At 33.5% G+C, this 12,537-nt stretch overlaps 1 protein-coding gene across 2 annotated transcripts in view; it reads right to left on the bottom strand.

Annotated features, from left to right (window-relative positions):
* The window catches only part of slit1b (slit homolog 1b), a 52,481-nt gene that overhangs the window by 21,319 nt on the left and 18,625 nt on the right, over window positions 1-12,537 (bottom strand). The window contains exons 9-18 of one of the 2 annotated variants that reach the window (XM_079889814.1): window positions 12,086-12,230; window positions 9,125-9,196; window positions 8,826-8,897; window positions 4,317-4,388; window positions 3,984-4,127; window positions 3,740-3,903; window positions 1,091-1,117; window positions 788-932; window positions 372-446; window positions 118-261 (exon numbers count right to left, since the gene is read on the bottom strand). In XM_079889814.1, the coding sequence (XP_079745940.1) occupies window positions 118-261; window positions 372-446; window positions 788-932; window positions 1,091-1,117; window positions 3,740-3,903; window positions 3,984-4,127; window positions 4,317-4,388; window positions 8,826-8,897; window positions 9,125-9,196; window positions 12,086-12,230 (1,060 nt within the window). The remainder of the gene's footprint in view (window positions 1-117; window positions 262-371; window positions 447-787; window positions 933-1,090; window positions 1,118-3,739; window positions 3,904-3,983; window positions 4,128-4,316; window positions 4,389-8,825; window positions 8,898-9,124; window positions 9,197-12,085; window positions 12,231-12,537) is intronic. The other variant, XM_079889815.1, reaches the window with a different exon arrangement.

Genomic DNA, 12,537 nt, shown 5'->3' with positions numbered 1-12,537 from the left:
CAACAAATAAATCAGTCAATCAACCAATCATTCAATCAATTCAATAAATTAGGGTTAGGGTTCTTCTCAGAGTGCTAGAAATGCTTTGGCAGAAATGATAGTGAAAAGGACACTTGCAGCATGCGTAATCCCTCCATTCCCCGGAGCATCCCTCCTCGTATGGACACCAGGTGGTTGGCGGTCAGGTGAAGTTCAACCACAGAAGACGCACCGTCAAAAGCTCCATCCTCAATCTCAGTGATTTTATTGTTGCTAAGGTTTCTGTGAGAGAAATGCACAGAAATCTAGTTTACTGTCCAGTTCAGTTAAGTAATACAGAGTATTTTGGCGTTGCTTCATCATATTATGTAGTACACAAATGTCAATCTCACATTTTCTTGAGATGTGTGAGGGGCCGAAAGAGTCCTGTTGCCTCCAGGATAGAGAGGTCATTGTTATTGAGACGTCTGACAGAAAGAAAATGAAATAAACGTAGAGTTGGCATGTTGCTAAGCTAACAATGCGATACTATAATGCTACAGCCAGACCTCTATTTTTTATAATTTTTTTTTGATACTTTAAGAATTATATTTAAAATCAACATTTCTATTACTTCATCCACAATCTTGGATGGATTTTCTTTTTTCACTGAGCTTGTCACAATGCATTCTGGGATCAACATTTTCACACAGGACAAATGGAGTTATCACAAAGAGTACAGTTATACACAGTCTACCTTAAACAGTCTTCGTAACAGGAGCAAGTCAAAAATTGTAATTGTTGTTTATTTGTTCAGTGTTTCTCTTACAGTTCAGTTGTAGAAAGTGGAAGGTGTTCTGGGAACTTGGTTAGGCGTAAATTTGAGCAGTCCACCACAGTAGCTTCACATCGGCATTTGGGTGGACAGACAGGCTTGCTGTTGCAGTCCTTATTCAAACGTGTGTCCTCTGAGCCTGAGACAAATATAAAGATGCTTTCAGAGAAACACCATTCATCACAGGAGAGTATAAATGGGCCATTATTCGGTTTGCTCCACATTTATTACTTTTAGTCACATTCAAAAACAGGGTTTTTTTTTTTTTGGTCTAAAGGAGATACAGAAACAACTTACCTGGGATGTGGTACTGCTCCTTGGCTGCTATGGCAACACATGCAAGAAAACAGAAAATACAGCTGTTATAAAAACACAGAAAAACATGCAGACAGCACAGATCTAGATTTGAGACCTAAAGCTGGACAATTAAAGGGATAGTTCACCCAAAAATGAAAATTAGCCCATGATTTACTCACCCCCAAGTCATTCTAGGTTTATATGACATTCTTCTTTTAGACGAATACGATCGGAGTTATATAAAAAAAAATGTCCTGGCTCTTCCAAGCTGTATAATGGCAGTGAATTGCTGTTGCGCTTAGACTTAAGTTGAATCCGTATATTCGTTTGGCTGGAAGCTAGTTATTTTAATTTATAATATTTTAAATATGAATATTTTTCTTACACAAACTAATCGCTTCGCTTCAGAAGGCCTTTATTAACCCCCCGGAGCCGTGTGGAGCACTTTTATGATGGATAGATGCACTTTTATGATGGAGAGATGCACTTTTATGATGGAGAGATGCACTTTTATGATGGAGAGATGCACTTTTATGATGGAGAGATGCACTTTTATGATGGATATATACACTTTTATGATGGATAGATGCACTTTTATGATGATAGATGCACTTTTATGATGATAGATGCACTTTTATGATGGAGAGATGCACTTTTATGATGGATATATACACTTTTATGATGGAGAGATGCACTTTTATGATGGATAGATGCACTTTTATGATGGATAGATGCACTTTTATGATGGAGAGATGCATTTTTATGATGGATAGATGCACTTTTATGATGGATAGATGCACTTTTATGATGATAGATGCACTTTTATGATGGATAGATGCACTTTTATGGACTTCAAAACAGAAACAGCAATTCACTGCCATTATAAAGCTTGGAAGCATCAGGGTGTTTATTAAAATAACTCTGATTGTATTTGTCTGAAAGAAGAAAGTCATATACACCTAGGATGACTTGAGGGTGAGTAAATCATGGGCTAATTTTCATTTTTGGGTGAACTATCCCTTTAAAGATTGAAACCAAAGATCTTCTCTAATATACTGGCATTTACACTTAAGTCTGTTTGGTTGTGTGAGGTTCAGTCACTCTTACTGCAGTTACATCTTTACAACAGTAGGTGGCAACAAGTGAATGACTATGACTGAGTCAATGAATCATTTATTCAACTGATTCATTCAAAAACATTCATTCAGGAACAAGCGACTGTCTTTATGAGAAAATCATTGAATCATTCACTCGACCAATTTGTTCGACGAAAGAGTGACTGTCTATATGTCTAAGTTATTGAATCTCTCATTCAACTGATTTGTTCTTACGCACAAATTCAGGAATGAAATAAGTGACTGACTATATGTGTGATTCATTGAATGATTCATTTAAATTGTTTAAAAACATTGGAAACACTTTACAATAAGGTTTCATTAGTTAACATCAGTTAACTACTTTAGTTAACATGAACTAAGAATGAACAATACTTCTACAGCCTTTATTAATCTCAGTTAATGTTAATTCCAGCATTTACAAATAGATTATTCAAATTAAAAGTTGTATTTGTTAACATTAGTGCAGTGTGAACTAACATGAACAAACAATGAATGACTGTATTATTAACTAACTTTAACTAACATTAATACATTCTGTAACAAATATATTGCCCATAGTTAGTTAATGTTAGCTAATAATGTTAACAAATGAAACCTTATTGTAAAGTGTTACCAAAACACTGATTCATTCAGAAACAAAACCAGTGACCATCTATAAGAATGTGACATTGAATTATTCATTCAACTGATTTGTTAATAAAACATATTCATTCAGGAATGAAACAAGTGTCTGTCTTTATTAGCGCATTATTAAATCATTCACTTAACTAATCTGTTCAACAATGCTGATTCATTCAAGAACTAATCTGTGGCTGGCTATGACTCAGTCAATGAATCATTCATTCAACTGATTCATTCAAAAACATTTATTCAGGAACAAAACAAGTGCCTGTCATTCAAAATCATTGAATTATTTACTTATATTTACTTATTTACAAACCAAATTTGTTCAAAAACACTGATTCATTCAGGAATGAAACCAGTGACTGTTTATATGAGTGAGTCAATGCATCATTCATTTAACTGACTTGTTCAAAAACACTGATTAATTCAGAAACAATTAAGTGACTGTGTCTATGATTGAGTCAGTGAATTATTTATTCAACTGATTCATTCAAAAACACTGATTCATTCAGGAACTAAACAAGTGAATGCCTTTATGAGCAAATAATTAAATCATTCACTCAACAGTGACTAGTTCAGAAATGAAACAACTGACTGTATATATGAGTTATGTAAATCTTCAACACTCACTCTTAAAGAAATCCAACTTTACTGATTAAAATATAGCCATTGTCATGGCCTTCATCGGACGACCACCTTTTTCAAATTTACATGAATTTTAGATTTTTGGTTGGTAAAGCATGTCTTTTTTAAAAGAAATTTAAAAATTCACTCAACCTATTTGTGTGTTGTTCGGAGACACAAGTACTACACAATTACCCGAAAAATGACCCATAAATTGTTATAAATGAATGTAAACGTACAAAATAATTTATAAATAATTGCACAGTGTGTTTGTGTATTCTACCCGAACAGCGAAACTTCTTGCTCTTGATCTGACTGATGCGTTTGTTGGCGAGCCGTCGAGGACTGGAGCATCGCGCGCCGCTCGTCTCAATCGGATTGGACCGCAAAAAGTCCGCCAGCCATTTTAAACCACAGTCACAGACGAACGGGTTCTGAGCTAAGTGACTGAAAAGAAAGTGAACAACAAAACCTCTTAACTATACAGTATGTGCCTTTTTCAATGTTCATTATATAATGTCTCTTACAGAGTCTGGATGGCTTTCAGAGGAGTAAATGTGCCTTTGGCTAGAGTCTGGATCTTATTGTCGTACAGGGACAATAGAGATAAGTTCTCAAGGTCCTGGAAAACGTTGACACGAACACAGTGGATTTTATTGGCATTTAACAGTCTGAAAGAAAGAAAGAAAGAAAGAAAGACACCTAAAACATTACAATGACTGTCTGGATGAAGGTGTTTCAGTGTGCTGCCTTATTCACGGCCCATTAAGCAGCGCCGTTATGACATTTTTCATGTGGGTGGTAATTTTGCATTGACATAAGCATCAGAGGTGATCTACATCACACGTTTCAGTACTTACAGTAACTCTAATGCACTCAATCCGTCAAAAACTCCCCGAGGCAGATCTGTAATCTTATTTCCATAAAGAACCCTGAGAAACAAAACATGAACATGAGATACAATAGTGCTGATAGTGTTTCATTTGAAAACAGATGCAAGGTTACACATACATTTAAATACTGCCACAAACACAAAAGCTCTGCACAAAGCCCTATTAGGTTGAACAAGATATTTGCATTTTCTGATTTTTATGCCTGTGTGAAATTTGATGATATTCTGGTATATGACTTCCTCCTTCAATATAAGTAACTTCAGATCCATGACTGAATCATTCTGATGTATTGAATCTAGGGCTGTCAAAAGATTAATCGCGATTAATCGCATCCAAAATAAAAGTTTGTGTTTACATAATACATGTGTGTGTATGGAGTATAATTATTTTCTATACATAAATACACACACATGCATGTATATATTTAAGAAATATTTGCATGTATATACTGTGTATATATATTTATATTATATATCATTTATATTATATATAAATATTTTATATATAAATAACACATTTTTCTTAAATATATATGCATGTGTGTGTATTTATATATAGAAAATAATTATACTCCATACACACACATATATTATGTAAACACAAACTTTTATTTTGGATGCGATTAATCGCGATTAATCGTTTGACAGCCCTAATTGAATCTTTTTAATGATCAGCTGAACTGGTTCACAAAACCAGTCAGAGCGATCCAATTCGCAAATTAGACTGAATCAGTGGTTCTCAAGTCATAAATATGAATGACAACATGTATGGTGTATGACATCAAAGTACTCGACACACCTAAAGTCGAACACACCTAATGACTTCCAAAATCCAATCTTTTGGACAGGTATGACTTGTAATGTTATGGATTAACAACTCACTGAGCCCTTGGACCAAGAACCGATTTGTGAATGAATCGTTCAGACCATTTCTTGTAAACCAGTTCAACTGATTCACTGAAGATACATCTCAAAAGAAAGATTATATCATGAGTTGGACATTGCTGAATGAATGAATCAATGAATAACTTAAATGTTAACCATCTCTTTGTTTCATTTTAGATATGACTTCTTCCAATATAAGTAATGCCTGATTCATGAATTAATCAAATCTTTCTAATGAATCAGTTGAACTGATTCACAAAACCAGTCAGAGTGATTAATTTGCAAATTAGACTGAATCGGTCCAAGCGGTTCTCAAGTCAACGACTCCCAGAACCAAATCTTTTGGACAGACTCATTAAGAGTTGGATTAACAACACACTAATTCCTTGAACCAAGAACCGATTAGTGAATGAGTCGTTCAGACTGAGTTTGTAAGCCGGGTCAACTGATTCACTGAAAAGATATGACTCAATAGAACAGTTCATTCATGAATTGTACATGAATTGTACATGAATGAATGAATGAATGAATGAATGAATGAATGAATGAATGAATGAATGAATGAATGAATGAATGAATGAATGAATGAATGAATGAATGAATGAATGAATGAATGAACGAACGAACGAACGAACGAACGAACGAACGAACGAACGAACGAACGAACGAACGAACGAACGAACGAACGAACGAACGAACGAACGAACAAAACCAATCTGAATGATTAATTCACAAAGAAAAACAAACAAACAAATCGTTTAGACATCATAATGAGTCAGATTAACAACTCACCAATTCTTTGAACCGAAACGGTTCAATCAGACCTAGTTGGGAACCAGTTCAAATGACTAATTGAAAAGGTCTGACTCAATAGAACGATACATTCATGAGTTGGACATTAAATACTTAAATATGTAAACAAATAAATGTTAATAATCTGTGCCTAATTTTAAATTTGACTTCCTCCAATATAAATAATATTCATGAATGAATCATTCCAATGTATCAAATCTTTTTACTGAATGAACTGCTAAATCATTTTTTTAACCGTTCACTGAAATGAACTGTTCGGAAGAGCCGATTAGAAGAAACGAATCAGACTAACTGGATCTAAATGACTAAACGTAAGTCTACGAGATTTTATTGCCCAATTTATTAAAGTTAGTTAAAGTTAAAGTTAAGTTGATTGCTTAGAAAAGTCACACAGAACATGTACCGTACATTAAGAATCTGTCTCCAAATGAGCTGAATCGCATGCATCCTCATCACTCAGTCGAATCATGTAAGGCATATATATATGCTGGAGGCTAAACATTCATTTATTTACAAAAACCACACGCTCTCTACCTCAGACCCCTGGTGAGATGTTCCCATAACACGCTTACATACGGCTCTTCGCGCAACATGATGCATAATTCAACAGAACTAATAAGCTCGCACACATTAACATGTTGGAAATATACATAGCAGTCATATGCAGATTAAATGATTATATACATGAGTGCTTGTATAATGTACACCCCACGAAGGCTGTTTTTTACAGATTTGAATAAATGGATATGTAATTCTCAAAACAATCATGTGAACACAGCTGGGCCAATTAATTTAGCAAATAAAAATGAAAATTAGCATTTGGGATTATAAATAAATTTTTCATGTGTGAAGTGTAGCGTATCTTACAGTCAGGATAATGAACTATATTACTTTGCAGAGCATTTGTTTATTGTAATTTTAATTATTAATGCATTAAATTATTTAATTCATATTGGTGTCGCTGCCGGTTTATGAAGGCTTTCCACTCTTTAAAAAATAATGGTTGAAAAATTTTTTTCCTGTTTTGGAAATACTTGCACCAAATGCTGTTGCCTCTTCAGTGTAAATCTCTTCTTGTAGGTCAGTGTTGTGAAATCACACATTACCAGTAATGTTCACATCGACATTTTTGTTGCAGAATTTTATTGTACAGTATGATGTCTATGGGCTTTATGAGCCTCTGCAGAAGTGGGTTTATGGGTTTACGATCAGAGCTTAGACTTGGTCCTCAATTTTCTGATTCGTTCTGTTAAAAGCACACCAATTTTCGAGTTTTTGGGTCATTTTCTTGCTATGTCTATTTCTAGCTCTGCTTCTGCTTTGTGACATACAGCTTGTTTGAATAACATGTGGATTTAAATATAGTGAAATGCCTGGACTGCTAAAACTATTCATTATATTATATTATATTATATTATATTATATTATATTATATTTAGGGCTGTCAAACGATTAATCGCGATTAATCGCATCCAAAATAAAAGTTTGTTTTTACATAATATGTGTGTACGGTGTATAATTATTTTCTATATATAAATACACACACATGCATGTATATATTTAAGAAATATTTGCATGTATATACTGTGTATATATATTTATATTATATATAATTTATATTATATATAAATATTTTATATATAAATAACACATTTTCTTAAATATATATATGCATGTGTGTGTATTTATATATAGAAAATAATTATACTCCGTACACACACATATATTATGTAAACACAAACTTTTATTTTGGATGCGATTAATCGCGATTAATCGTTTGACAGCCCTAATTATATTATATTATATTATATTATATTATATTATATTATTGCATATTATTGCATATTATTGCATATTATTGCAACCTTACTGCACCATTTTGTACCCTCTTAAGACCGACTCGGGTACAAAGCATTGCAGTAATCAAGACGTGAAGAAATAAAAGCATGAATTACTTACTCCAGGTCACTGAAAGATAAGACAGATTTAAGTTTAGCGAGTCTTTCAAACTTTAACTCTGTGTCAAAAATAAAACCCAGATTCTTGACATGACTATGCAGAATAGATCACAGAGGTCCTCCTAGGCTCATTGCTATATTATTTACACGGCTATAATTTCTGTCTTTTTCTGATTTAACTGGAGAAAGTTATAATTCATCCAGTATTTTAGGTCTTTTAGACATTCAAAAGTGATTTAACAGATATATCATCACCAGACTTTAGAGGCAAATACATCTGGGTATCATCAGCACAAACAAAAACAAAAAAAGATACGAAATACTATATTTAAAAAAATAAAAATAAAAAAAAAAAAACAAGAGGAAGAACATATAATGAAAATTACACTTGCCCCAAAACAGAGCCTTGAGGGACCCCACAGATAATAGAAGCTAATGATGACGAGAGGATTATATTTTTATAAAGAAAAGGTTATATTTTACAGACAAATCAATGTAGAGCAGTTTTCTCTGCAGTTTATACACTAACAACGCTTGGTTCAATAGTATCCATGAGCTTGACAAACACTTTGATGGGGAAGCAGTGGAAGTGTAAACATATTTACATTTAAAATCATTCAAGTCAGAATAAGTGTTTATCAAAATATTAAAATATTAAATATTTTACATATTTGTATTTGTTTTCATGACATGCTCTATGATGTGTAATTGTTTTTTTAACTGAATTGTTTTAACAGGATTATCATCCCTCTATTGTCAGGCATGTAAACACATAAAACAGACACAATAAAAAAGTGAGGGAATTATAAATGTACACTTACAGTGAGTTGAGTGAGCGCAGGCCTTGAAACGCATCGGGGGCTATTTCAGATATTTGGTTATTACTCAAATCACTGTGGAGTAAAAGACAGAATTATGAAATATACGAAATGTAATGGCTGCTATTACTGGGGGAAACAAACCTCTGTTTCATAAAATCCTAAAGGAATTTATTCCATTATTCAGTTACATGTGGTGAAAAAAACTGCACGCACAGTGATTCTTGTAAATGTCTTAGCTTGAAGCTTGTTTGTGTTAAAGCTCACACTGTGGTTAGTACTTTCTATGGCTGATCACTCACATTCTGCGCAGTCTCTTGTATGAGGCAAACGCTCCTGGAGGAACGGACTTTATACCGTTCTGCTCTAATCGTCTGAAAGAGAGAAAAGCAGAGACCTGGTGAAGTGGATGCAGAGGCTAGATGGTCAGCTTTGCAGTTTAGCACGGTTACAACTAGTGTCCCCATGGTTTCCTTATTACCATGGATACTGTTCTGTGAAGGGCACGACCTTTAGCACGGGTCAATGTCAAAGACACACACCAAATGATCGATCGCACCCATGTGGGTCAAGAAAGGTTAAATCCCACCAGATGTGAAGCTAAAGAGTCCATATATATTGACATATTGCATAGTGAAAATGTATGTATGAGTTTGTACTAGCATATATCATCACATACTTTGATTTAAAATATCATTTTATAAAACAAATTGTTCTGGCTCTAAAATCTGATAGTGTGTAGCCTACAACGCATTACAAGTAACATGCATTACGTAAGCAAATTACTTTTTTTGTGTAAAGTAACAGTTACTTTATAAATGTACACATTAGTATTTAAGGCGAGACACTACAGGTGAATAGGGTAATTTTTTTAACTAGCAGATATCACCATGAAACTTTCCCAGTTGATTACCAACATTAAGATGAGAAAAAAAAATGTATTACAAGTTTTCTGTAATTTAATGTTTAAATATGCAAATTAGGCTATATCTAATTAAATATGGACTAATTTGCATATATTTTAAAAAACGAAATCTGAGTATTGGATAAAGCCAGGTTAAAAATTATTTTTTCATTGTGTTCACATATTATTAGATGGGGGAAAAAATTACAGAGGATATCTACTTTTGTTATCCTGTAAATTGGAATATATTGTCAATAGCCTTAAAAATTTGATTTTCGCCATGTGTTTTGGAATAAAATGTTATATAAATCAGGATAGAAATAAAACATTTACAAATCCTTCTGTAAATGTCTTCATAATATAACTAGGTACAAGACTGGAGAGTTTGGTGTATAAAGGTGCTACTGAAGTGGAGATTTCGGACTTGGAGTATGAGAGAAAAGTCATTTTGAGAAAACGGGCTTTAAAGATTTATCATCAGCCAATGAGATTGTGCATTCAGCCCTTTTACTTTCACGATTGGTTGCTGATAAAAAGGAAATGACCATATTTGGATCCGACAGCATTGTACAGGACAACGCCAACTTTTGTTGAATTTATGAGAAATCTACAGACGCAAACAGACAAAGTGTAGTAAAATAAAGACCTAAATGTGTTTTTCTGACTTTTTTCACCACAGGTCTGAAAGAAGACACGTTATTGAAGACAAATATCCCAAAATCTCAAAATTGACCAGTAAAAAAAAAAAACAATGTTTTTGCCTGCCGTGTCTCGCCTTAAGTAATGCAAATTACTTTTCAGTTTAATTAGTTTGCTTAAACATTTTTTAAAGTACTGAATTCTCTCGTTTCTCCATAATGTAAATAATGCAATTAGTTACTTATATAGGGAGTAACGCAATAGTGTATACGTGACTTTCCCCAAAACTGGTAGCTTACCCTTTCATTTGCGCGTCCTAATTTCTTATTCACGCAAATTATTTCCTATTCCTATGGCAATTAGTTACTTTTTAGGGAGTAACGTAATATTGCATCGCATTACTTTTAAAAGTAATTATTCCCAAAACTGATAATTTGCGTGTCGTCAGTAGATCACGCGCTGAACTTGCCCTGTTTAGTAAATCTGGCCCGTAGTGATTGCGCTATTCTTGAGAGCGTCAAAGGTTTCTATTTACAACGTACAGTATTTTGCAGTGTTGAGCAATGTAGCCAATCACAAACATATCTGTTGAGTGCTTAAATGCAATGGCCAATCAGACATGTTTAAGTTTGAATCCACTCAAGACGTTTCTGTCCAGTGTTGAGTTCTGCACGCACGTGTTATAAAACTCTTTGCACGCTTTTTAGGCGATATATAATATAGAAAACTTGTGTTTTGCTGCATTAGAAAAGGCAATGGTTATTTATTATTCGAACTGGCTGCCGTGCCAAATCACGCATACAGTATGCTTGATTTTCTGTGCAAATGATAGCGGTTTGTGAACGCTGCCACTTTATTAACAAATCATTTATCAAGAGTGTTTATGCTGGGATGTGCAGGTTGTTGATAGGCGACACATTTCATGATATTCGAATTAAATGTGTTTTTAAGAAAGAAGCGCATCTATCCTTACCCTGGATTTGGTACACCGTCCGCCTATGTTCTTAGCACACTTAAGTACACTTTTAAAAAGTGAACTTTGTGATAATGTCAAATGTTTACTTTAAATTTGAATAATCTTTTGTCGTTCTTTAAAGAAGTACACTTATTTTGAAGTATTGACTTACATACTAAAGTACATGTAAAGTACTTGATTAGTAATTTAGTAACTTTATAGCACACTATATTTAAAACCAAGTACTTATTTCATATTACATTTAAAGTTTATACATTTTAAATACCAAATTATATACTAAACTTCATCATTACAGATATGTATTTAAATGCATGACATACAAGTATCAATAGAAATTGCATATTTTAGTTTACCATAAATGACTGTCAGTACATTTTAACCATAATTCAAAGGCAATATAATTCAAAGGCAATCTAATAAGTGCTCTTTTTAAAAGTATGCTGGATTTTTTTGTAATTATGTAATTATTTAGTGAGCATTGCTTAATAAAAGTAATAAGCCATTTGAAGCGTAATGGATTTTACCATTAATTAAGTACAATTTTCTGCACTTCTCTTCACACCTGCCCTTTAACCTTTGGGAAAACTGGCACAACCCTCTCGTGGCTCATAAGTTTATCGCATCTCAATCAATGCATCCTACACATTTGTATCTGCCCCTGACAGAAAAATCATTTAAACCCAACAGGCTTCATCTCTATCCTTCAGAAACGTCTCAAATATTCTTAGTAAATAAATCACTCACATCTCAGTCATACTTTCAGGCATGTTGGCTGGAATCGCCGTGAGACCTTTTCCTCTACAATCCACAATATTGTTACTGCAAGTGCACATTGGGGGACAGGAGCCAGACGCAAGGCCACAGGGCTGAGGACTGGAATCAAAAATACCTCAGGAAAAGAAGGAAACATCATATATATTAGTCTTAAACACACAATATTGATCGGTTTAATGTTTGCTTGAGTTTCTTCAATTTGGGGCACAACTTTTGGTATTTTTTTAGAGATAAAACTTCCCTTTTCCTCACATTTTTTTATTTACCATCATGTTTCTAAACCAAAAAGTGGGTAACACTACAATAAGCGTCCATCAGTTAGTATAATGCATTAACTAACATTAACTAACAATCAATGTGCATTATTAATCTTTGTTAACATTAGTTAATACAAATACACATTTTCATTCATGTTAGCTCAG

This window comes from Squalius cephalus (genome assembly GCF_949319135.1).
Source record: "Squalius cephalus genome assembly, chromosome: 13".
NCBI lineage: Eukaryota > Metazoa > Chordata > Actinopteri > Cypriniformes > Leuciscidae > Squalius > Squalius cephalus.
Note: the sequence above shows the minus strand (reverse complement) of the source record. Positions and strands in the feature narration are given on the sequence as shown.